Source organism: Antedon bifida, chromosome 2 (assembly GCF_963402885.1).
Source record: "Antedon bifida chromosome 2, ecAntBifi1.1, whole genome shotgun sequence".
Lineage (NCBI taxonomy): Eukaryota > Metazoa > Echinodermata > Crinoidea > Comatulida > Antedonidae > Antedon > Antedon bifida.
Window position 1 is genome coordinate 1,626,629 of NC_136227.1, and position 25,953 is coordinate 1,652,581.

At 30.5% G+C, this 25,953-nt stretch overlaps 1 protein-coding gene across 2 annotated transcripts in view; it reads right to left on the reverse strand.

The window, feature by feature from the left end:
- The window catches only part of LOC144835314 (active breakpoint cluster region-related protein-like), a 30,714-nt gene extending 5,126 nt beyond the window's left edge, over window positions 1-25,588 (reverse strand). Inside the window, exons 1-17 of one of the 2 annotated variants that reach the window (XM_078690397.1) lie at window positions 24,582-25,588; window positions 22,612-22,674; window positions 18,724-18,893; window positions 17,589-17,705; window positions 15,147-15,332; window positions 14,537-14,684; window positions 11,624-11,676; window positions 7,144-7,278; window positions 6,385-6,500; window positions 5,900-5,997; window positions 2,928-3,025; window positions 2,567-2,617; window positions 1,481-1,543; window positions 1,060-1,197; window positions 614-656; window positions 424-492; window positions 5-102 (exon numbers count right to left, since the gene is read on the reverse strand). In XM_078690397.1, the coding sequence (XP_078546523.1) occupies window positions 5-102; window positions 424-492; window positions 614-656; window positions 1,060-1,197; window positions 1,481-1,543; window positions 2,567-2,617; window positions 2,928-3,025; window positions 5,900-5,997; window positions 6,385-6,500; window positions 7,144-7,278; window positions 11,624-11,676; window positions 14,537-14,684; window positions 15,147-15,332; window positions 17,589-17,705; window positions 18,724-18,893; window positions 22,612-22,674; window positions 24,582-25,443 (2,508 nt within the window). In that variant the 5' untranslated portion in view covers window positions 25,444-25,588. The remainder of the gene's footprint in view (window positions 1-4; window positions 103-423; window positions 493-613; window positions 657-1,059; window positions 1,198-1,480; window positions 1,544-2,566; window positions 2,618-2,927; window positions 3,026-5,899; window positions 5,998-6,384; window positions 6,501-7,143; window positions 7,279-11,623; window positions 11,677-14,536; window positions 14,685-15,146; window positions 15,333-17,588; window positions 17,706-18,723; window positions 18,894-22,611; window positions 22,675-24,581) is intronic. The other variant, XM_078690398.1, reaches the window with a different exon arrangement.
- Between the last annotated feature and the right edge of the window lie 365 nt (window positions 25,589-25,953).

The following is a 25,953-nucleotide window of genomic DNA, read 5'->3' on the forward strand; positions in this document are numbered from 1 at the left end:
TTACTTTATCCCATTCAGGTTCCAAACTAGCTTCCATCGGACTTGTCCTAGCCATCAGTGAGTACATCCCATAGGAGTCAACTTCTATGGCACAACACAAACCTGAAAAACAAACATACAGGTCCGATTTACCAAACATGCTTAGCAAACAAAATGTTTTAAGTTAATTATTTTGCTTTAATTCGTTTTCATCAACCTTAAATCCATTCTAAATTGATAAACAAATATATACTGCCCTCAGGAGTTATTAAAACTTGATAGTGATTATGAACGAGTAAACTTTAATAGATAGAAAACGCCAACTGCTCGCTGATTCGCGCATGCGCCAGGCTCTTATCTCACAATAATCTCTTAACCATATATTACAAGAAGAAATATAACAGTTGAAGGAGTCTTGATAGACTGTTGATCTGCAATACTTACTTTTGGGCTCTGTCAAACCAGTTGCTTTCTTCACAATAACTTTTAATATACCACTCACACTTTCTTCATCTAATTAGAAAAGTATTACAATCAGTTATGAAACCTATTTAGCAAACATGCAGTATACAAAAAATATATATATTTTTCATGTTTTATTCAGGAAATTTACAAAAACATTAATATTTCTTACCGTCCTTTAGAAGAAAAGATCCTATTGCGTTCACTTTGCGGCTCTGTTACAATGAAAAAGAAATTAAATCATTTTGAATAAACTTCTTTCTTAAAAAATCATATTCACTGTATATTTATCAATGAAAATCATAAAAGAAGCCAAACGCTGAAATTCATAAAATTTAACTGAGATAAATACGCCACAATATTATGCAAATTTAGGGCGTGGAATCTGCCCCTTTCTATAGATATAGCAGTATAGACAGATAGACAGATGCCTTTTGTCACTTTTGCTCCTGTGAATTTTGTTCCGGTGAGTTCTCATCTTCTTTTTGGTTATCTTAGGATATTTCATGAACAGTTTTTTTGTGTAAAGCGTTTAGAAACATTGTATCAGACATTATAAAAGACAACCATTATTATTATTATTATAATTAGAATATTTATAAGAAAGTTGTTACTTACCCTTTTGCATTTTGTCATGATTTTCTCGAGATGGAAAGGAGTTAATGAGGGCGTAAATGTACATTCACGTTTGGCTCGTGATATTGCTTCATTCCACTCAATTCTTTCATAATCTGATGACATTAGTAGTGTATATGTCTACAAAAAAAACACAATTTTGATTATTGTTTTATAATACACAAATATCAATAAATTGTTATTATTTGTGTATTTTAAAATGATTACATAATATTACATTTAATTACTGTTTAATAATAATATAATAATTTATTGGAAACTTCACTTTTACAACAGTGGCACACTTTGATGATAAAGGTGCGTCCAAAAATAATAATATAATGCATAAACATGGTATTGTGGCTCTGTAACAATAAAGACAAATTTAAATGATATAATAGTAATCACTATTGTTTTTTTTTACCTTTCCATGCTGATGGTATAAATGGAATGGGAGATTAGGAGATGCCATTACCATATGGGCTTCCTGTAAGAAAAAAAGATAAACTATTGATGATAAAAATACAAAAAAAACCATTAAAATATAACCCAAAATAGACTTATTTTAGTGATAAGCCTACAAGCACAAACTAGATGATAATTATATATTTAGAGTAATTTTACTATCATCTGTGTATTAGGTGAAATTCACTACAATTTGATCCACACTCAAATAAATATCTCTTTAAAAACCTCTAAATTTAGAGAAATTTCCATTCAAATTCCATGTATATCTCAGTTTTAAGCATAAGTCTATTTATTTATTTTTATTATTTATTTCATTTTAAATCAACTGACAGAGATGAAAACCTCCACTAAAAAGTATACATTCTTTATACAACATGTAAAGTGTGGTAATATGGCAAACCCACTACAAATTTGCTTAACACACCCGCCCAAATAGAAATAGCTCTTTTAATCTCCTATTTGTGAATCATTATTGTGATTTGGTATCTACCACTTCCTGGTACAGTTATTACATAGTATATATTATATCATATGAAACACAAAATCTAAAACCGAAACAACTTCCACCTGAAATGCTTTTCAGAATGCTTGAAATATTCAAGAATATAAATTTCAACTAAACATTCAACTTGCATGCGTGAACAAACTAATTACTCGGCAACAAAAGATAAATCAAATAAAAGCATTGTTAACTTGCTCTCGCTTCCTTATCTTTTCTGTACAATACAAAAGTATTTCTGTTCCGCTTGACTAAATAAATCCAGGGCGCTATTGACGTTAATATTTATAATGAAAACAGGAAATCATAGACAACAAATATTTGTACGCTAGGTCTTGACGTCTAATGTACTATATTATTGGGGGTTTTTGGGCAGTTTGCCTAAATTGTTATAAATAAATACTTACAATAGTATAAAACTGACTCCAAATAACGAGAGGCAAGCCATGATTCATTCAAGTTTGGTCTCCTTCATTTCTGATATTTGGAGTCAGTTTTATACCATGTTATTTAAACATAATCAGTGCATTGGTAAATACTTACAAGATCTTGTAATGCTTTCTTGTGTTTGCTTGCATTTTTCCTAAAATTCCTCTATAAATTTGAAAGAAACAAAATTAAATTAAATATAAATAAAATGTCATGCAATAAAATATTATATAGGGTGGCCTACAATTATCAAAAATGTTACAGAAATAATTCACAACAAGTTCAAATACCATCCTGAGCACTTCTCAATAAAGACAATGGTGAGTAAATTATTTTTTAAATAATCATAAACGGTGAACGAAATGACTGGCGGGCGAAATTATCAGACACTTAATAGATAAGATTAGTAGTAAAACACAACTGTGCCTAGTTTTTTTTTTTAATATTTCTAAATAAGGAAGGGGCATAAACTAACTTGTCCAGAAGTTCTTCTAACTTGAGCTTTGATAGTTGAGATCTCTTTCTTAAGCTTCCTAAGATCCTCCGCACCCGTTAGCTTCACCTGTGGCTCACCTAAGAAAACCAAAAATAAGCAAATTTAATTTGGTATTTTTTAAAATTTTATTTATGTCTTTAGGCACATGTGGCCAAGGATTACCAAGAGTAAATTAATCACTGTCCTATCAGATAGGTGGTAATCCCCCTGATACAAGGGCTATTTTATGAACCAGTTTTCCGGGGGAAACCACCAACTCGTCTCGTAAGATGAACTGGGTTGGCTCTGTAGGTATGATAAACGGCGCCCCTGCCTTAACCACTCAGCCATTTGACTCGTATTGTCATTCGTTATCAAGATCATAAGTCAATTACAGTTTAAATGTTTGCTTATTTACTGATCTACCTTAAAACTAAACTAAACATTTATAATTAAGACTACACTTTAATATATAAAGTACTGAATTCGAGAATTCGTTCGTTTCAATCCACAGTTAACTTATGGCAGGCCCGTAGCCAGGGTGATTTTTAAGGTTTGAGCTAGTGTATATTGTTTAAGAAAATCACAACAAACATAAAATAAATGTACCCATTTTTTACAACAACATTGTATGTAGGAAATTTCTATTTTCTATATATCGTCTACAATTTAGTTATGATCCAAGACTTTTTTGTTCATGAGAGACGCTGGCCACGGGCCTGACGAACTATAAAAACTAAAATACAACCATCTCTCACCTGATTGGACGATGGGAGTGGCAAGGGTAGAGAGTGACATGAGGGAGTAGAGTGAAGAGGATACATCAAAGTGGCATGGTGCTGATCAAAGATGAGAAAGCATAAGGAAACAAATAATAAGCGAATGATGTTAGGTGATAGCAACATTATGTTAATAATAATTTGCATATATTTGCATAATTAAAATCATGGTTTAAAGTAAAGTAAAGAAATATGCCCTTCACTAAATATAAAATCATAAATGATAAGTATATTAAGTTAGAGTTAGATATAGATATAAAATCAGTAGTTACATGCGATATAAATGCATTGAATTTTAAATATGCAAATTAATATTATAATACATGCATAAAATAGAGCAGTAACATTCACATGTGTTAGCATATTAAATCATATATAAAGTACATTATGCAAATTATATTTTAAAAACAATGTCATGCAAAATCATATGAGATAAACATGTAACAAATCAGGTATACACTATGAGGTATGTTCATCTTCATGAATCATGTAGGTACTATGAATTATGATTGCTGACTATGATGTAATGAAAATGACAATGAGACATTTGATGATGACAATGATGAAAATAATAAACTACAATCATTTTATAATATTTTCATAACAAAAGAATCCCAGTTAAGAAATGAATAAAAATTTGAATATAATACACAGGTGTATACCCAACCACCAGGTGAGCAATTTCTGTTCCAACATTACCAAATGGTTTGTTTGTTTTTACTGTTTCTCTCCACACACACGTAACATTTAAAATAGTTAAGTGGAATTAAAAGACGCCCCAGATTAAATGGCCCTAGTATTAGAGGAGGTTTGAGTTATATAAAAGTATCTCTTGGAGCTTCGTAAATAAAATACTGAAAAACGATGGCGTATCAATTTGATCTATGGTGCACATGCGTACAATTGAGGGACTAGTGCTGTTCCGCCGTTCCACACTGAGATTGTTGGAGTCGTTATACAATCAGGTTTGAACAATACAATGAAAGCCCCAGTGGTCTAATGGTTAGTACATCTACATATTTAGCAGATGGTTCCGGGTTCGAATCTCGGTTGGGGCGACTTTTTTTAATTCTCACAGAATTCCTCATCTTTATCGTTTAAAATTAATTAATTAAATTTCAGTATTTCACCAGGCGGTTTAGAATTTATTCTGTGCCTGTAATGTTTATAAAATAATAAGAGTATATATAGATAATAATACGTTAGCCAGTGCTACCATAGTGTGTATATATGTATATATATATTGTTAGGAAGATAACAGTGAAGACCAGCGCCTATTACATATTGTTATGATAGCAGTGAATACCACTTAATGTTCTCAATTAATATTAAGTTCCTACTTTAAACAATGCATTCTATTATCTGGTATCAAACACACTTAACAATGTTCTTGTTTATAAACCTCTTGAAAGTTAATTATCTAAGATATTTATTGTTGCAGTTTCTCTTCCTTATTAAACAGAGTAGTTTAAACTAATGCTCAGTTATTGTAAATACTGTATAAGGAAATGATTCTCAAGCTCTGTCTACACTAACAAACTAGTTTGACAAAAAAGTGTGATGTGCCTAAATATGGTAGTGATATGCCTAAATATGGTAGTGATATGCCTAAATATGATAGTGATATGCTTAAATATGGTAGCGATATGACATCATCATGTCCATATAGCACATCACATTTCATTGTCACATAAAGTTTGATAGTGTAGACAGAACTTTAGTTTTTTATATCATCAAGCCTGTAATTAGCATACCTCAATAGAGTACTTGATATTCTATCTCCAATGTATCTAATATTATTTTAAAGTATCATCTTATAATCAATAACCTAAGTATTTCTCTAAAACTTACACCACATTAATATGAATGCATTGCATATGTACCAGAGTGGGAAATGGTGATGTTGTTGAACATTATGACTGGTATTTTAGTAGGATTAGCAAACACCTTTCTAGTTAGTCTAGTGAACTCTAGCTGAAATTTAATTATATACTTTTACAAATCCCAACGAGAATAACAAAGAATGCTTCTATTTTTATGTTCAACTATTATTTATATGAAATTTTAATAAAAAAAAAATTGTCTATGATAAATTCTTATCAAATGTTATTATTTAGATATAGACCTAATATTTTCAGATAACTGTACATGTAAAAGTAAACATTGTCTGTATTGTACTAATAAGAAACAAACCTTCTGATTGGTCAAAAGCTGACAGCGAAATCTCAGTGAGTGGGATGCACCATTTGCATTCATATTGTCCTTTTTGTTTTTCTTGGTTAAATACAGTTCTACAAAATGACAAAAACAATCATTGTTAGGAAGTTTTTGATTTGTGAGGAACAAGTTAAAAGCTCTGTCTACAAACTAACACATCACATTTTAGTGACATAAAGTTTGATAGTGTAGACAGAGCTTTAGGTTATCATTGTGCACATGATGTGGTGCTTTCTCCCTCCATTCCTTGACACAGTTCTGGTGTTGTTCTAGGTCCAGGTGGACGACCGACCGACAACACATCATACGAGTAGGTCATAAGTCCTATCAAATTGAAATCTCCCTATTTACACTAGGAAAATATTAGTTTTTTTCCATTTTTCATTAAAATAGTGATTTTATTTACATTGAAATTGGAATTAATAAAATAAAAAATATCCAAACACAAGATATTTTCTTACCTTGTACTCTTTTCAGCTGCACAGATTATCACATCATTCCACAGAAGAACATGGCGTAACCGCCTCTCACCATCATTCCATTCCACCAAGTAACTCTCTTTTATTAAGTATCGTTTCTATACAATTTAATGAAAACAATTGTTATAAGGCATTAAAAATGAAGAGCTACTATAAAGCTATCTACACTATCAAACTTGATGTGACAAATATGGTAGTGATGAATTCATTGTGTCCATATACGGGCACATCACATTTTTTGTCACATAACGTTTGATAGTGTAGAAAGAGCTTAAGAGCAAGAGAGGATGCCAACTTAAGAACTATAGCATAGTTGTTAATGTGCTTGCCTTCCAATCAAGGAAGTCAAGGCAACTCCACTCCCTAAGCCTCAAACAAGATTTTATATTTTTATAAGCACAATAAATAATTATAAAATAGTTTATCCATTCTGTAATTGGAGAGTTGCTCGGATATGTATATCATTTTTAAAAAGTTAAAAAATATAATAAGCAATAAAATAGATATAGAAAATGAGAGGGACATGAGAGTGCAACATTGTAGTCATGTTCGTAGGGTTATTCAGCTCAAAATAAATAATATATAGGCCTAGTATTATAATTTACCATAATAAAGGCAAACCCTAATTCTTTTGTAAATCTACATAGAAATGCTTTTTTCTGATTAATGCCATGACCTTTAAGCAACAAAAGAATCACATTTAAAATACAAAAGTTGCAAATAGCTGGCATATACACTTACCCTTGATTTAAAACTTTTGGTACGTTCTCTGGGTGCTTCAAACGTCTGTTTTTGTAAGAACTCATTGGAGTGTGAATGAAGCATCTTCATTACTTGGTAATCAGGGTGCACTTCAGGGGTATGCTTAAGTAAATCCTACAAAACAAAACAAAATATAAATATATATATGCACAACAGGCAAAGAACATTAATTCTAAACCGCCCAGTGATATACTGAAATTGAATTAATTAATTTGAAACGATATATATACTGTAATTATTGAAAGAAAGACATTTAAAAAAAATGATATTCATTCTGAATGTATGGGAATAAGTTGTTAGGAGCTCATTGTACTAAGCCTTGGTGTATGTGGTAGAGTGGCTAATTCCTTTCCACACCACCTTTATCCTCTCTAGTATTTTCCAAAAAGGTTTCAGTGGCCGTTTTTCACAATTCACACTAAGGGAAACACTTAAATACTTATGGAGTTAAGGGAAATACTTAATATTTAAGGGAAATATCTCACTTAAGTGTGATTGGTGAATATGACCACAGGTCCTCAAAACAAGTTTTTTAAATGTTACCCTCAATGATTGAATTTACAAGAATACTATTATTATTTACATTGCTATCTAAATGTTTGTTGTGATTTCTAACTGATGAAATTGAAATTAAAATAAGTATAGTTTTGCTAAAAAGGGAAAATTAAATAATGAACTTGAAACTTGCAGAGTGTATACTTAAATGTAAATGTGTTACAGAATTACTGAGAACTAAGATTAATTTAACTTTTGTATTGTTGAGAATTTCCCCTAAAGATTTACAAATAAATAATAAGTACACTACAACAAATATATTTTGAACTTTGACATTGATATATTGTCTTCAAATTTTCCTTGTTATCAATATCTAAGTTTCAAAATATACTTCCTTAAAGTTAAGTAATAGAATACATAACTTTATGTAGAACCTTTGTTATTATTAAGGGTGTACACAACCAGTTCTATTGAATATGTATTGGTTTTTTTCTTAGATATGACCATGTTTATTTGGTTAGTGCACTAGTACACTTTGACATATTCAATGCCTATGCACTTTTATTCATTTGTTTGCTTTCTTTTTCAGAATCATATTTTATCTTCTTATTTCTTAAAATATAAACATGTATATATAATGTAATTGTTTTTATCGCCTAGAAGATATTTTCTATATAAATAAGTTTAAAGTTATTTGTATCACTTGTATAAATTATATTTTTTGTATACAGATATGAAACTTCTTATTTATTAAAATATAAGCATGTATATATCGTAATATTATTGTTTTTAGCGCCAAGAAGGTATTTTCTATATAAATTAGTTTAAAGTTATTTGTATCACTTGTATACTGTTATTAAGAAGATTAATTATATTTTTTGTATACAGATCTGAAACTTCTTCTTATTTCTTAAAATATAAACATGTATATATCGTAATGTAATCTTTTTTAGCACCTAGAAGATATTTTCTATAATAATAAGTTATTTGTATCACTAACACAACTTGTATACAGTGAAGATAAAGTATATTTTTTTGTATACAGATATGAAACTTCTTCTTATTTCTTAAATATAAACATGTTTATATCGTAATGTAATTGATTTTAGCGCTGAGAAGATATTTTCTATAATAAGTGTAAAGTTATTTGTATCACTAACACAACTTGTATAGAGTTATTAAGCACATAAAGTATATTTTTTTGTATACAGATATGAAACTACACACATACACTTGAGCATTTCCTACCTGAATCTATTCAGGAAGAAATCAATTGGTTTTTATATTATGGGACGACCCATTCCAACAACGGGAAGTTGTTCGGACTGCATCATGTCCTGCGATCATTGACTTTAAAGTGACCAACACCACAGATACATACACAATTTGTTATTATTATTCAAATGCATTTAAACACTGCTTGAACTCAAACAATTCTAGTAAAATGTCAATTATTATTAGTCATTTCTGTATTGTCCTTTTTTAAGTGTAAGTAGTGACAATTAAACTGATTCCCAATGTCTGTATAATTATACAGATGATATAGGATTTAGAGTTATTTCAAATAAATGCCAAAAATGGTCTATCTTTTGAATTGTATTTGCCAATATTTAGAGATGTTGATCAGGTCAATGAATATGCGTTTCAAAGAAATATATAAAATATATAATAGTATAATTTATGAACATATTAATTCTAAAAGAGAGAAACTGGCCAGACCTTCCAAATGAAATATATACAGTATGAAATAAAGATCAAATGAAATGCTCAAAAATTTTCTATCTTTTGAATTGTATTTGCCAACATTTAGAGATGTTGATCAGGTCCTTGAATATGCGTTTTAAGGCAATATATAAAATATATAATAATATAATTTATGAACATATTAATTCTAAAAGAGAGAAACTGGCCAGACCTTCCAAATGAAATATATACAGTATGAAATAAAGATCAAATTCAAAACCTCATCCACTTTCTATATACTTCACTGCTTTCTAATTTCCACTTTAAATTCTCCATTCAAATCATGTGAATGATATTGTTGTTAACCTTATTTTGAATATTCTATAGTGAGTACAGGTATTTATCAAAAGTCAGTTCAATTCTATCATACAATAAGTACTGTAAATTTTAAGTTTGAACTTAGTGTTAAAGGTTACAGAATATTACAAGCTAGAATGCAATACTCAGCCTAGACTGAAGGTTCATATTTATATATAAAAAGAACAAAATCTTTGAAATACTGTAGTACCAGATTTTTTTGAATGCCTACAAAAAAACTAGATCACTTCAATTACTAAATCCTGGATCAACTATCTATCACACTTAAGCAAGATATTTCACTTACTTACTTACTTACTTAGTCCAGGACATACCCAAACTTACTGAAATAAGTAATAAAAATGAAATACTTATATACTGTGATAGGTGAATATGACCATATCAGTTTTAATACTTGTCATAATTCAGAAAACAAACTAAAGCCTACCAACTGAACTAGTCTAAAGCTTAGTCTACACTATCAAACATTATGTGACAAAAAAATGTGATGTGCCCATATATGGTAGTGATATGACCATATATGGTAGTGATACACCCAAATATGGTATTAATATGACATCATCATGTCCATATATGGGAACATCACATTTTTATGTTACATACTGTACATACAGTTTGATAGTGTAGAGCTTTAGATAGTAGAGCTTTAGAAGTATTATTCATAATCAAATTGTATGAAAGAAATGTGATTTATCATTAATTGAAGGTACAAGATTAGGATTAGAAAGCAGACTATTGTAAACTGTAGGATAGGATTTGTATACGTGCCAGTACGATTTAATTAGAAAGGAAAACAAAGTATTGTTTATTGTCATGTTTTATCAACAATATCGTTGTCTACCTAAACCACAAATTTACCTAGAAACTTTGACAAATATTTAACAGTATTTCAGGTAAAGATATATTTCCAATATTCCAACCACAACAGTCAATTCAATACAGGAAAACCATCCTTGGGTCATAGGATACGGACATCCTTCTCTTGTGTACTTTTCTTGTCTGCTGTTCTTATTATATTTACTGGTTTTAAAGGTATTGTATTTGTAGTATTTCAATGTCCGGAAGTTTAAAAAAATGTTTAATAAAATTTCTAAAGGGGTACTAGTTCTTTGATCACTGTTGCACTGTTGTAGACGTATTCATGGAATTAGTGGCCTTCATATAGATTTTTCTTGGAATATAAATTTATTATTGTCAATTTTTGTTAAGTTCTTAGGGTTTTTTTGTGTGTGTCGCACAACTTTCTTTGTGTGTCACACATCAATTATTAAAACCATAAATTCATCTCAGTGTTATTCATAAAATACAGGATACTACAATCTTGACAATAGTAAATGACTACAGGATAAACAATGGTCTGAATGTGGTTGACCACTAGCAGTCAAAGTTAAACGATCACTTTCATACTGCTTAGTGTCAATGTCATACACTATGTGTCAGGTGTACCAATGTACTGTAAGCAACACATTAGTTTAGCAAGCTGTTTCTACCACTTTTTTAAAAAAACAAATAAAATCCACTTTTCCAGTTGTATATATCGAGTTTGAACAATACCATAAAAGCCCCAGTGGTCTAATGGTTAGGACATCTGCATCTTGGTTGGGGTGACTTTTTCTCATTCTCACAGATTTCTTCATCTTTATCGTTCCAAATTAATTGATTAAATTTCAGTATACCACTCTGGTTGGTTTAGAATTTATTCTGTGTCTGTAATGTTTATATATGCATACTTTTTGCCGTTTTGTAATTAAAAGGTTATAATCATTTCAGCCAACAATTTTTTTTCTCAAGAAAATTATGTTCTCAAAAGTGATGCAATGATACGGATACAATTTGTCACTTGTTCATGTTGGCAGGTATGTTAAACTACTGTACATGAAAATACTAGGTAACAAACACTCACATTAATAACTAACGTCATCTTGGTCACTCTTGCCAAAGGTCCATAAAGGAGAGCTGAAATGATAAAATAATGTCATTATTCAATCATTATTAAATCATTAAACTAATATAATTAATGTCATTTATATCATTTCATCGATAAATTCTCAAAAAAATGGACCTTTTCATCTGATTTCAGGGCTGTAGCCACCAGTACGATTGGTAAGGTTTCAACCTGACCACTTTTTCACAGAGGCCTTTGACAACCCAGTGGCTTGAACAGATATTGTTCCCTTTTCTTGCAAAAACTGGACCACTTTATTTCTTGTGGCTACATCACTGGGTTTCAGAAAATGGGAAATTTTGGGCATTCTGCATAATCATCATAATCATCTATTATTTTTTTATTTTCATTATCATGTATTCATATCATCATTATTATTGTTATTGTATAAACATGCTGAGTATGTACAAATATTAAAATAGTCCTGAAAACATAAAATGTTATGCAATACATAAAAACTTTAAAGACACAATTTATCGTATTCGTTGGATGGATCGAAATACATAAAGATAGCATCAGTATTACAATTGGTCTATTAGTGTAACCTTGACAAGACAAGATGTGAAATATGTTTGAAGGGCTATTAAGACATACATTATCATTAACATTTCCTCAAATGCCCCTTTATGGTTTTCATATGTCTATTAAGTACAGTAACTTAACTCCAAATGCTTGCTAGATAATATAAAGATATCGTTCGTTGTGTAGCAATCTTCTTGTTATTACATAATATTTAGTGTAATACATTTATTGTTTTTATTGCTTCAATAAGAAATGAATATAAAAAGAGTAAGTTTTGTTTAGATTCACTGTTATTACCCTTTAATAAATTATGTTTTGCTAAAACTACTTATGATTTGGAGCTAATTACCGTAATGTACTCTTATACATTACTATATTATTTGCACATAACGGGTGTGGTTAATTGCAAACTAAAGATAAAAATGTTATATTTAGTTATACTTTCATTATGATTCCAAGATGTCTACTTGTGTATGCCATGCCAAGCTTAATAAAAAGCAATGTTATCTACAAATTCAAATTATAAAACGTCAACAAAAATGAAATTAATTAAAATAATCTTTGATTTTGCATGACTAGACAGCAATTCTACGACGCAATATACAATATTTGGCTATTACAACTTCCGATCGCAACCTTGCATATGTTTATTTTTGGCTATGGCGGATTCGGAAACTTGGAAAGGGAAAGCGAGAGTGGCTACATGTCTGGACTATGCCATCATCCTGATTAGAAAAATACCCTACTGGGCATCACATGATCATTTATGGTTTCAAGTTAGACTTCCGTTCAGCCAAAAGTATGAAACCGTTTTTAATATTTCAAAAATAGGGACATGTATAAAAGCAAATTGGACATCTGAAGATCTGTGCCCGTATTCACCATTCATACTTAGGCTAATGGAAACACTTACCCTTAAAATTAAAAAAAAAATCTTCTATCTAAATGAATGCAATTTAAGGGAAACACTTAAATATTTATTGAGTTAAAGATGTATTGTCCCCCAAAAACATGAAAAATAAAGATAAAATTAGACTTTGAATAGGCTATTTTGTAGTTATAATCAAGTTAATCATTTCAGTAGAAAAAAAAACAGAAAAAAAAATTGAAATGGCATATTCAACAACAAAATGTTTAAGAATTAATTTTTTAGGGGGAAAATACATCTTTAAGTGAATACGGCCACTGATCTATAAATAAAAGAGTATTATAAAGACCACAGGTAAAATGACTAACAATGTACACAAGTCTCCAGGAAGGAAAGACATGAAAGAATAATAAACTACTACAGTACATGTGTTTAACAAATTACACAGCAAAACAGGAAGACAATCAAAATAGTTTTGCTTATTTTTACATTATCTGGTAATCGTGGCACCTTGTATATACTAAATCTCTTAGAAATTACTCAGCTATCGTAAGTACAATATTGACATGTTGGGTGTATATAGGCCCAAAACAAGTATCCTAATAAAAATGAATTATTAAGCACTATGAATAAGCTATTAGTTCAACTCACTATATTTTAGTTGTTGGATACCCCTACTATTTCAAACACATTTTCAAAAGGTCTGGGTTATTGTAATCAAGTTAGATGGATGTATAATTGTTGTATGTAGTATATATGCCTAAGAATACATAATCAGTTCTCTTCCTTACTTTAAGTCTCATGAAGTAAAAAGACATAAAACAAATATTTTGGTAACAACTTGTTTTTAAGCAAAATACTTAATATATCTTAACCACTTGAAAGGTTTATTATGTTTAATGATAGATAATCCATATTGAAATCCCTGCGGCTTTTACCGGACGGAAAATGCTAGTTCATTTTATTTAAAACAGGAAGACATTAATTAATTTCCTTGCTGTAATGAATAAGGAATGAGATAGAACTGAAATATAATAGACTTGATTAATTATAATAATGTTCACTGGCAGTTCTTCGTGGGTGTGAATTAATAACGACAAATTAAATAAATGACGAAATAGACATAATGTCAATACCAATGGCTATTTGAATATGATAATCAAGAAAATAATGTGGTTATGGTAAAAATTGAGATAATAATATTCAAATTAAGTCTATTTTTATCCATGTATTGTTAACAAAGGTTTATTCTTAATGATAATACTGTTTATAAGAATTATAAGAAAATAAATCTGATGAAAACAATCATGATGATAATAAGTATATGTGATTATTATCACTATCTTAAGCTCTGTCTAAACTATCAAGCTTTATGTGACAAAAAAATGTGATGTGCCTATAATGGACACGTAACATCATAGTTTTTTTGTCAAACTAGTTTGATAGTGTGGACAAAGCTTTACAGAAAAAGATTTTCTTACATTCAAGGGTCGCTGTTTCTCCCGATGGCATCTTGATATTTGTAGCGATTTTGTTAAATTGCGGAATTTCCCTACGACATCTTTCCAATACACTTATTGACCTTGGGTAATTGCTGGCATACTCCTCATGCAAGTACATGTGTTTGTCCTATGGATAACAAACACAAACAAAGTTAGGGAGGCAATTCTTATATGCTACATAGGTGAACAAATTCATTTTTAATTAGAAGGGTACTCAGAGACAATATCACTGGCTTGGAGGGGAATTTTTAAAATGTTTGTACTTTTCGAGTTTATGTTCTCTTCTCGAGGGGGAAAAGGCCTATGTCGGTTTATCCAGGTAAGCTAGACACGAAATAGACTAAATAGATAGAAGGTAGAATGATAACTAGATGTGATGATTGTTCAAACTGAGGTTGATAAAACTGGTGAACAATGTCTACACTATCAAAATATGATGTACCCAAATTTGGTAGTGATATACCCAAATATGGTTAGTGATATGACTTCATAATGTCCATATATGAGGACATCACATTTTTTTGTCACATACAGTTTGATAGTGTAGACAAGGCTTTATGGCAGTAAAGAAATCTAAAAGATTACAAACCAAAAATTGGAATAAATCACTGAATGTTTGATCTGGTGTCCAGTTTTTGAGACGTGCTTCCAGATTATTTCTGAACTCCTGGTGGATCTGACAAAGTTCTGCTATTTTGTAAAACAAGCAACTGTATTCCTCAGATGACAGGATTGGTTGAGATGTGTTCATATTACCACTAAACACTTTCATTAGCTGACAAATAGAAACATAATTAAGTTATATATTGTTTTAATTTGTTGGTTCTCAGCAATGAGCAAAAAAGTTTCTACTTTTCAGAGGTTTTGTTAATATTAGGATTATAAGTGTCGATCCAAATCAATATTATTATTATTACTATTACTATAAACAGGCAGATAAATCTCGTAACAGACAGATATTTTTTTTTATTAATACTATATTGTTTAAATCCTGTCTCTTTTCACAAAGTGAATCTAAACCCTACCTTCCTCTGGGACCTGTTGTTAACTTTGTCTTATTAGCTATTCTCATTAATGAAATCATTTAATAAAAAACATAATAGTTTGTTCCATATGTTGTGATACTAAATATAGATATGGGTTTATAAATAAAAGGTCATGTCAGATTTAAGAGTTTCAAGGAGATTTTGAGTAAATTGTGAAGGTGAAGAGTTATTTTGATTTTTAATTAGTCAAACAACCTTCTAGCGTCATTAATCACAGGTTAATTTTATCAAAATAAAAAAAATTGTTTGGATAATTGTTTTTCATTTCATGTCACCCTGCTTTGAAATATAATACAGTATAGATGTTAGTATACAAATATTATTTTTTAAATAGGGAGCTAAGTATGGAAATAACATTTTGATCAATATTAATTGCTTAGTTTGCTTTAGTTTGCTATAGAAGTTATAACTCATATTTCATGGTAAAATGTTGCTAAAACGTTGATTGATGTTCCAAAGGTCCAACTAATAAAAGGCAATAAAACTCTATTAAAATGCTAATTAAATTATTATCTATAAAAATTCTAATTATTTCAAGGGTGTAACCTTACACAATATAGCATAGTAGTTTGACTAAGCAAAGTTATTTTTTTTTTATAAATTTTATAATAATCAAACAAAACTTCTGGTTTGAAAAATGTTAGGCCAAAAGCTCTCTCTACACTGTCAAACTAGTTTGTGTGATGTGCCTAAATATGATAGTTATATGCTTAAATATGGAAGTGATATGACATCATCATGTCCATATATGGGCACATCACATTTTTGCCACATAAAGTTTGATAGTGTAGACAGAGCTAATTGATTCCAAAAAGCAAAATGCCCACACTTCAAGATTGGATATTGAATTCATTCAAAATGGAAAATAATGACACTAAATTATCGTTTTGCAGACATTTTTATTTTCTCTTTCTAAACACAATCTTCTGAATGACGTCATTGTAAACGATAAAATCAGATAAACTGGTTTGTCACGTGAAAGAGAATCCTGTTTTACAATTTGTGCCAAATCAAGTGTGGAGCAAGTAAAAATGTACAGCTAAAAATTAAATTTTAAGGTTTTTTCAAATGTAAATTGCTTAAACATTGCTAAACTTAAGCCAGATCAAACCAATTTTTAAATCTTGTTCCCTCTTTCACTGAAGTAAATTTATTATTTTTGCAGCAGTTTTTTCAAATTTTTTTTCTGTACTTTAAGAAACTATACAAATATATTTCAAATAATAAATATGATATATTTGAATTGAAAAAGGGTAGACATATGATTGTGGTTTATCAATAGGTGTTTGTAGAATGGAGGACAAAGTACATGGAACAAGTCCATATGGAACCATTGCTTGTGGTTCACAAATGTGGTTAAATGTACTTGACTAGTTGAAATTATATTCACAGGAAAATCACTTGAAATTAGATTCTGTTTGTTTTCACTATAGTATTTGATTGATAAGGCTATCAATTATATCACAGAATCTTTTATTCTATTTCAATATTAGACCTTTAACCCTTAGTCTGGGTACTTAACAGACTATAACGCTATTTTTATCACTCAATCAGTTTGCGCCAAAAATCAAGACTAATTATTTGCATATTTATGCCAAAAAACAAATTTGAAAGATTTTCTGAAAAATTAAAAACTAAATTGTACTAAATATTTTGATATACAGGGTTGTGTATAAGGAAATAGAGATTTGAACAGTAAAAAGGCCCCTTAAGTTTCCACTTGAGAGAGCTGTCTATTTCTATGCTTCTGTTTGCTTTTGGGGCTGGCTAAAATGATACAAACCCTTTTAAGAATAAAAAACATGTTAATTTCCTTGTTATTAAACAGCTTGTATATATAATCAAACCAATACAAATATACAAATATCATTTGCACAATGCATACAATGGTCAATTGGTGTCTCAATAAGGAGAGACGCAAATTTAAAGTGTTATTGTTACTTTCTTAATTTGTTACAGGAGAAAAGTTCAAACTAAAAACTTACTGTGAGAACAGACTCCATTGTTGTAACATAGTTTTTCTCGCTGTCCAGTACTGTGCCTAATATTATACGTCGTAAGTTTAAATCTTCAACATCGGGTGTAGAATACTTCTTGGTTAGCTAAAAAATACAGTAACCAACATCAACATCATGAGGAAATTTCTCGTCGTGAGGTGTTTTCCCGAATGATCATACAATCAACGGTACTGGGTATGATCAACTAGCGTTTTAGGAGCAGAAAGGTTAATAGACCAAACCCAATACTATTTTGATTTCGATCATTCAGGAAATTTCTTTATGACAGTATATTTAGTGTTCTGTATCATGAATCATCACTATGAATGAAAAACCCATCTTCTAAAAAACTTAATTAATCATGATTAATTATAACAATAGTTCATTCTTATATAGCGCATATAAGCAACCTCTTAATAATAATGATATTACTACAGTACTTTTACTGTTTACTGAATATATAACAAAGTTCATAATATAATTGCAAACGTATTAAGATAAAATTTGAATGGGTCAAATGTTTGTACAAAGTCACAAAACCACTTGGTTGACCACAATTTGACACATACTACAGAGTGTAGTATGGTTGTCATTAAAAACCATAAAGCACATGTTAAGAACATAAAACTGTCATCAAAGCTTCCAACATTTTAAGCAATAACAAATGTTAATGTGGTAAAAGGTATTCGCCATTAATAGCAAAAGTAAGAATTCACCCATACGTACTTATATTGGTTCCTACTACCTAAATAAAACTTGATTATTCTAAATTGAAGAAAATAATGTTTGAATTTGTTTTTATATTAACTGGTAATTAAAACGATTATAAATCCCGAACCCCCAACTGCTGTGCCACATGGCTGTATAATTACAACCTGTGCGTACATACTTTTTGCCGAGTAGCCCATTACTACTGTATAACACTAAAAGCTATATTAGGTCACAAACATGCAAATTAATTGCAATATTAGAATTTAGCAAATTTCATACAGGATTACATCCAAGTAATACTGAGGTCCTATAGTACAAGACGAGAATAGAAAAAATGAGTAATATTCCCACTAAACTGTTGCAAAATAAAGAAAACAGTTAAAAACTGAAAAAAAATAAATAAAAACCTCACCGCTTCATCGATTTGCAAAAGGTCACACGTCGAATCGTCAGAATTATTTTTAGAGACTTTGACATCACAAGGGAACTCTTTTGGTCTTTGTTTGGGGGTTTCTTCAAACTTTATCATCTTTGTATCTTCAGGTGAATTACCACACATTCCAGAATCACCTGAATTTGAATCTGTCAAAAAATATGATTGATAGTTTAAATAAATGTCAGACAAAATCATTTTTTTAAATAAAATTTAATGACAAAAAATATCCAGCGTTTCGGAACCATCAGGGCACTGTTGTTCTCAAGAACAAATTGTTCTCATAAAATGTTATTTTAAAGTTATATAGTCTCTTACAGTAATATGATAAAATTATTATTTAGATAAAATCGTCAAAAATATCTGAAAACAGACCAGACTAAAAAAATGAGGTTTGAGTATTTAGTGTTGGAAGCAAGCAAGACCGAAGATTGGTAAAATAGAAACAAATAACAAATCAAGTTTGTACAGTATTAGAAAAACGTCAGATAAAATTAATATTTGAAAATCATCAAAAATATCTGAAAACAGACCAGACTAAAAAATGGAGTTAGAGTATTTAGTGTTGGAAGCAAGCAAGACCAAAGACTCTACAGTATTAGAAACAGAATTTTAAAGCTGAAGACAACACAGCAATCTGGTGTAAAAAAATTATTTAAAGCACTTAATTTTTTCTCTTAATGAAAACACAATCACAATCAAATTGATGAATTTTCTGATTTTTTTTTTAAACATTCCAAACTTTGCACCATTAAAGTCATTTAATGATAGATAAATTGAATGTGAATCAAAATGGTTTATAATTTATTATCAGATTTATTATGCAACCCCTTGGGTCTTGTTTACTTTGTGCTGAGGGAATTGGAGGTGATTACATTATTTATCATGCAGACAATTGGTAATGACTTCTTAAGTGATAGTGTGGATGAAAAGAACAGATTCTTATATGTATTTTATGTATAATAAAATTCTTGTTAGATGATTTTTGTTCCAATTTAAAATGATCATTATTAGACATCATTATAATTATGATTGGTATCAATTATGATAACAAATTTAAAGCAAATAGGGCCTATTTATAGATAACAAGCTGTAACTACCATAGACTTACAAACATAAACATTGTTATTACTTTCTATCAATTAATGTTGCCGCGAGGTAAAAAGCCAAATTAGAACTTAAACTCGTTATTTGGCCTAGTTGGAATGAACATGACATTGGTAGAACAGCGTGGTACTATTTACTGAGATCAGGTATAAGATATAGGGTTACACCTAGCAGTGAGTCATGCAAGCCATCTACTGGTATTAATATAATGGTATAGATTATTAATAGCATAAATATTCACCAATACAATCACATTTTGAAATATTTTATGACTAAATAAAAGATGTTATGATAATGGATGGTAACTTGTTATTCAAATGATTATTCTATATGTTGAATCCTTGTTATTGTCGTTTATTAACAACATTGTTGATGATGTCATACCCCATTATACAATATGATAATAAATGTTTATTTTGAATTGACAAATACAGACATATATACAAGTCCAGCATGGAAATAATAAATATATAAAATATAATACACTGTAGACCCACTACAACACTAGTTTATTATTGTATCTTGGGCCAGAGAAACGCAAGAAAACTAATTTCCATAACAATTCAAAGGGTGTCTTTAACAAAGACAGAATCTTACTCTAAAAATAAAATGGAGTAATTACTGTAATTATACCAATAAAACATGTTTACTTCTTGATGTTTAGAATTTGTTTTTTTATTGTGTTTGACTGATTCATAATATCATAAACCAAGGAGAGGACTTTGGACTCACTACCGGATGTTTCAAACCAGAGTGGCCTTGTGCATGTATAGATCCTAAGTATACCTTCCTATGGATAATAATGACAAGCCTATTTACAGTAGTATAGAACACGGATACTAAACCAAATTGTACATCAAACGTACATTAATTCTTCCACAACAAATGCATACGAAAGTGAAATAAAGTGAAGTAACAAAGAATTATTTTGTAATACAGTATTAATTAGTGATAAATATAATTGTGTGATAGTTCATGCATTTATTAATACAATAACAGTCTTTGTGTAATAGTTTGTGGGTTATTTTAGAATTGTCCATGCATCAAAATATATGTGTATTGTACTTCTGTTTAACACCCACCCATGTCTTTTGACTTCATAATGTATTGTAACATATGATAAATATTGTATAGCACAATACAAATAATAATATACCAGTATTATGCACATTGTAATAGTGAGATCTGTCATAGTATATAATTATTATTATATTATTATTATATTATAATACAATATAATTAAAGTAAATTAATTTGGAAGTGAGAATTAAACTTAGTGGGAGGTGTTGAAGTGATTAAAAAATGTATGTATTTATTAACAGGTTTTGTAGAGTTCGAACAAAACCCCTTTTTCATGATGTGCCCTTTTCAAACAAAGTAGTGCTTGCTTTGCTCACACCATTATGAGGAAAGACCTCCCGCAATCCCCTTCCCTTCCTAAAGCCTTGTCTACACTATCAAACTTTATGTGACAAAGAATGTGATGACATGATGATGTCATATCACTACCATATTTGAGCATATTACTACTATACTTGGGCTGTAGACAGAGCTTAAGTATACAACCCAGACTGCTAAAATAGGCCTACAATACTGGGAACCCTATCAGGGTGTTAATCTAAATTCTTGATAACTATTTCACTATCAGTTCATACTTTGCATTAGCAAATACAAATTCTTTTCAGGCATGGGTTATAAAATGAACATAGATAAAAGCAGCAGAGCAAGAATCGTACGTTCATTGTACACATCTGTTGACCCATACCGAGTCAAATCATACATAAAGGACCTTGAAAAAAACACAGACTTACTCAAAATTAAAGTATATCTACCGTAAATAACTGTATATCAATTTGTTTATAATATTTGGTGTGGGAGAAATAGAGAGAAATAGGAGGAGAGGAAGTGTGGGGGGGGGGGGGAGGGTTGGGAGGGAAAGGGGGTGATGCATGACATGGTGGAACCAGTCACTAGTTCTTTTGTTAGTAAACACACTTTTAGATAGGATTTATATAACAATAGTTCGATATTATTATTTCCAGTATGGTAATAATACCACAAATTATTTCATACTGTAGTAAGTGTTAATTCGACCAGAAACTCAGAAGAGAAAAAGAATGACTATAGTACAGAAATTGTGGTTTTATGTCTAGGTCCTTGTTGTACTGTAGTTCCGTGTTCATATTTAATGTCTAATAATACTAGTAGGTACAGTACTTATACTAGCAAACAACACCATGGATAAACACTTTTTGTATGTAAATTTTGGTACACAAAATTAAACATATCCTTGTCTACATTTCTGTAAAGTATCTACAAGATCTGTAAGATGAAGCACCTTTTTTTTATCTAATATTCTTGATTAATGCCTATAATATTTTAAACTTTTCACCTAGCTTGAGTTGGCATTGATGTTTCCTCTCCCAAGTTTAAAATAAAGTTGAAGCGCTTAGAGACTGGATTAAGCACCATATAAGAATGACATATTAATTATAGTTTATCAAAACTTGTTCAGCATTGAATGAACCAATGACAGGCATGCATGAATTTACTAAAATATACTGACGGAGAAACCAACTTTTTTCCGTTTAAAATCATATTAAATACTAGTTAAATATTATTTACCCATCACCAGTTTGCGTTAGGCCTATAGTGAACCAACAAATGTACAGTTTAGGTAGTTTAGTATATATATAGACAATTGACATGCAAGATACCAATAGAAAGGAATGAAGTGAACATTTTATTCAATAAATTTACCAAATCTAAATCTACCATAATTTCGTTTACTTCTGTGGCGAAATCCTTCTGTGCGTTCCTTAGCTGAAAGGCAGGAATATATGAATAAAAACAAAATAAGAGTTTGAATAAAGTAAAAACTAATTTTAAAATTGCTTTTTATAAAAATTATTACTCTGATCTAATCCCACTATGAAAAGAACACAGTGATAGGTATTGTGTATATTTTAGATTATCCCACTCAAAGGGCAGGATTAGCCAATATATGCTATTCTGTATTTTATTTTTAATTTTAAAAATATGTGATTATAAAATGTCTGGGACATCCATGGATAAATCTCTCATTAATCATTCCTTAACAAATTTTAAAAGGCTGTCCGGTTGGATTTAGCAGGCAAATTTGAAGAATTAAATCAATTTAAGGCACAAAATAGATCATTATAAACTAAAACTAGCACTGATTTTTTTTAAATGAATTATAGAGATCATTTTAAGACAAATAAACTGCTGTTTTATCATGTATATGTATATCATATTGTTTCTGGGCTCTTATAATAATTGAGGCATCCATCAGTCAAAAATTGTCCTGATGATTATTGTCCCAGTGGTTATTGTCCGGTTTCCAAAATGAATTATGGAAAAAGTGTGATTCAAAATAAGAAGGAAGTAGTCATGATAATGTTGGCCCATAACAATATAATCTAAACAATCATTAATTTTAATTGTTAAATCGATGACCAAGAGACAGAATATGTACTGGTACATAACAACAAAAACATGGATTACTGTACAGGACTACTATCATTAAATTATTCATACGCTACTGAGCTAGCCAACTGGCTGGTCAAAACAGAATACTGTACTGTATATGGATCAAAATATGAACATGCTTATAAACCAATTCATGTTGTGATAGCTTCAGTGACTACGCCAAAATTGGTATATGAGTATGTACAGTACTGTTAACATCCAGTGTTAACCAACCAACCACAGAATCAAAGTTTAAAATATTGAATCTTAACTAAGAGTTTGCGAATGTCAAATGATAACTATATAATAGGTACATGACAACAATTTATTTGTGTTTTAAGGTGAAAAAAAAACACCAAAATCAATTCATAAATGATGACCTTGCAATCTGTTTAATGACCTTAAATGGTATTGCAGGCCAAGGTGTCACTGATTGTACTACCCGAAAAATGTCTGACAAATTTAGTACCCTACTAAAGTTAAAATTCGGAAAACAAATTTGTTACTTGGTAAAACAAAACTATAGCATGTAGATTTAGTAATGTAATAAGTAATGTTTGTATTTACAATTAAATACTGGAATGTGTTAAAATAATGTGTTTTCAAATGGGTTTATAATGCAGTTACGATAGACTAGAGGTTTAGTCAGGTAGGTCCTATTGTGTGTGAGGGACAAAGAAGTAGTTCCGTTGACGTCAATTAAGGACTTCCGTAAACCATAATCCAAATAGGTTTAGTTCTTATATTGTCACTAATAAAGATCTACTTTGTGTAATTTCTCTCATCATTCACAATTTAATGAATATTTAATTTTATAATTGTCAGAAAAATATTGCTCAACAAACTGTTAAAATTTAAAATACCAAAAATGTGGGTACATTTCTTTAAATAGTCTAGAAATATTCAATGAACTTTTAATTTAATATAGCATTTTTTAACTCCCATTTGTTTATTACGTTTCCATGTCATTTATTAATCTTGACTTCTTACGTAGTAATTTTGAACATTTATAAATCAAATCCAAAGGCAAATTACTGAACTAAGCAACATTGTTGTGCGTAAAATAAATACATAAAGTTACAGTACATGGCATGTTTTCAGAAAGTGTTGACGGAACAACTTTAGGATCACAAACCTCTGACGAATAACTTGAACAACCCACTTGATGTGGAGTACCACATCTAGAACATTACCTAAATAAAAATAAATTCACCCTTCGTTAAAATAAATTATCAACTAACCTGAGTCTGCCTTTGAGTAGGTATCCTCAATGCTGTTAGATCCCTCAGATATCACGTCCTCTTCAATAAAAATTTTACCGAGTTTCGTTGGTGCGTGCCCACTGCTCGTTAAAAGCTCATTAACGCTCATGCCTTCTATACTATGCTGACGACTGACTCGATGGTGTGCCAAATCATCATCAAAATTTTCATTTTCATAGTCTGTGTCTTCGTCGATTAAGCGACGAACCGGTTCAGGTGACGGTATTTTAATATGCCCAAGCCCGAATGCTTTCGGATTCTTCAGGAAATCTATGTTCTCGTAGATCTGTTCATAATCATCGGAATCATCATCTGAATCCGTTTCTGGTTTCTCAACGATGGGGGGACCTTGGAAACTTTGGGGACGCGAATTAGGTTTCACGTTAACAGTTTCAAAGTCGCGTGAATTACGGCTAGAATCTCTTCTTGGGGGTACAACGGGGGGCTTCTTTCTCTGTACAACTCCACCAGGTCTGAATGTTGAAAGTGGCGGGCTAGTACCGGACTCATTCCCCTCTATTCCTCCTCTGTGATTGTTGTTACTGCTCATTTCTGGATCTGAACTGACGTTTCCGTTCTCCGTTACCTGTGCCTCTACGGAAGGTGTACAATCAGCTTTCTGTTTAATTTCTTCAACAATCCAATCTCGTACAAAAGTAATACGATCCAATTCGCCCTGAACTTGAATAATTTTTTCCGCTAAAGAAGTTAGGTCCTGATCAAAAGCATCGATAAGCTGTTGGCCCTTGATAGAATTCTCAAAGCAGTCCAGTTCCGGGGGTTTGTTACTGTGGCCAAATTTGAGCGAAAATGCGCTCGTTAGCCTCTCCCTGGCGCTCATCCCTAAAGTTATTTTTCTTAAATCTGGTATTCAACTTCAAATCTATGGATTTACCTATATTATTATCTTACAAAACACTACCTGATGCCAGTACAATGCAAATCCTAGCCACCTTCAAAACCAACCAAGTGGCAGACGATCTATACTGAACAGTTCAATGAACAAGAAATAAACCAACAAAACAACTTTAAGCAGCGACCTCTACCATTCGTAAACAAAAATGGGCGGCGCCTTTGGTGTGGAACTTAAGTAAATGACGTCATTATTTACTAATCTTACCATGTGACAATAACACAGCATAATGGTTACAAATAAAAAGTGATTAATAGTGATTTATCTAAGTACTCCACCGCATGTCTCATTTTAGTTATAACTTTTATACAAAACAAGTCGGAAATATAGGCACATTAATTAAATCAATGTGTACAAAAAAACAACAATTTGTGACCGGCTTCATATGTAAATATAACAGTTCATTTCTGAAATTTAAATTTGGTGAACGGATATTTT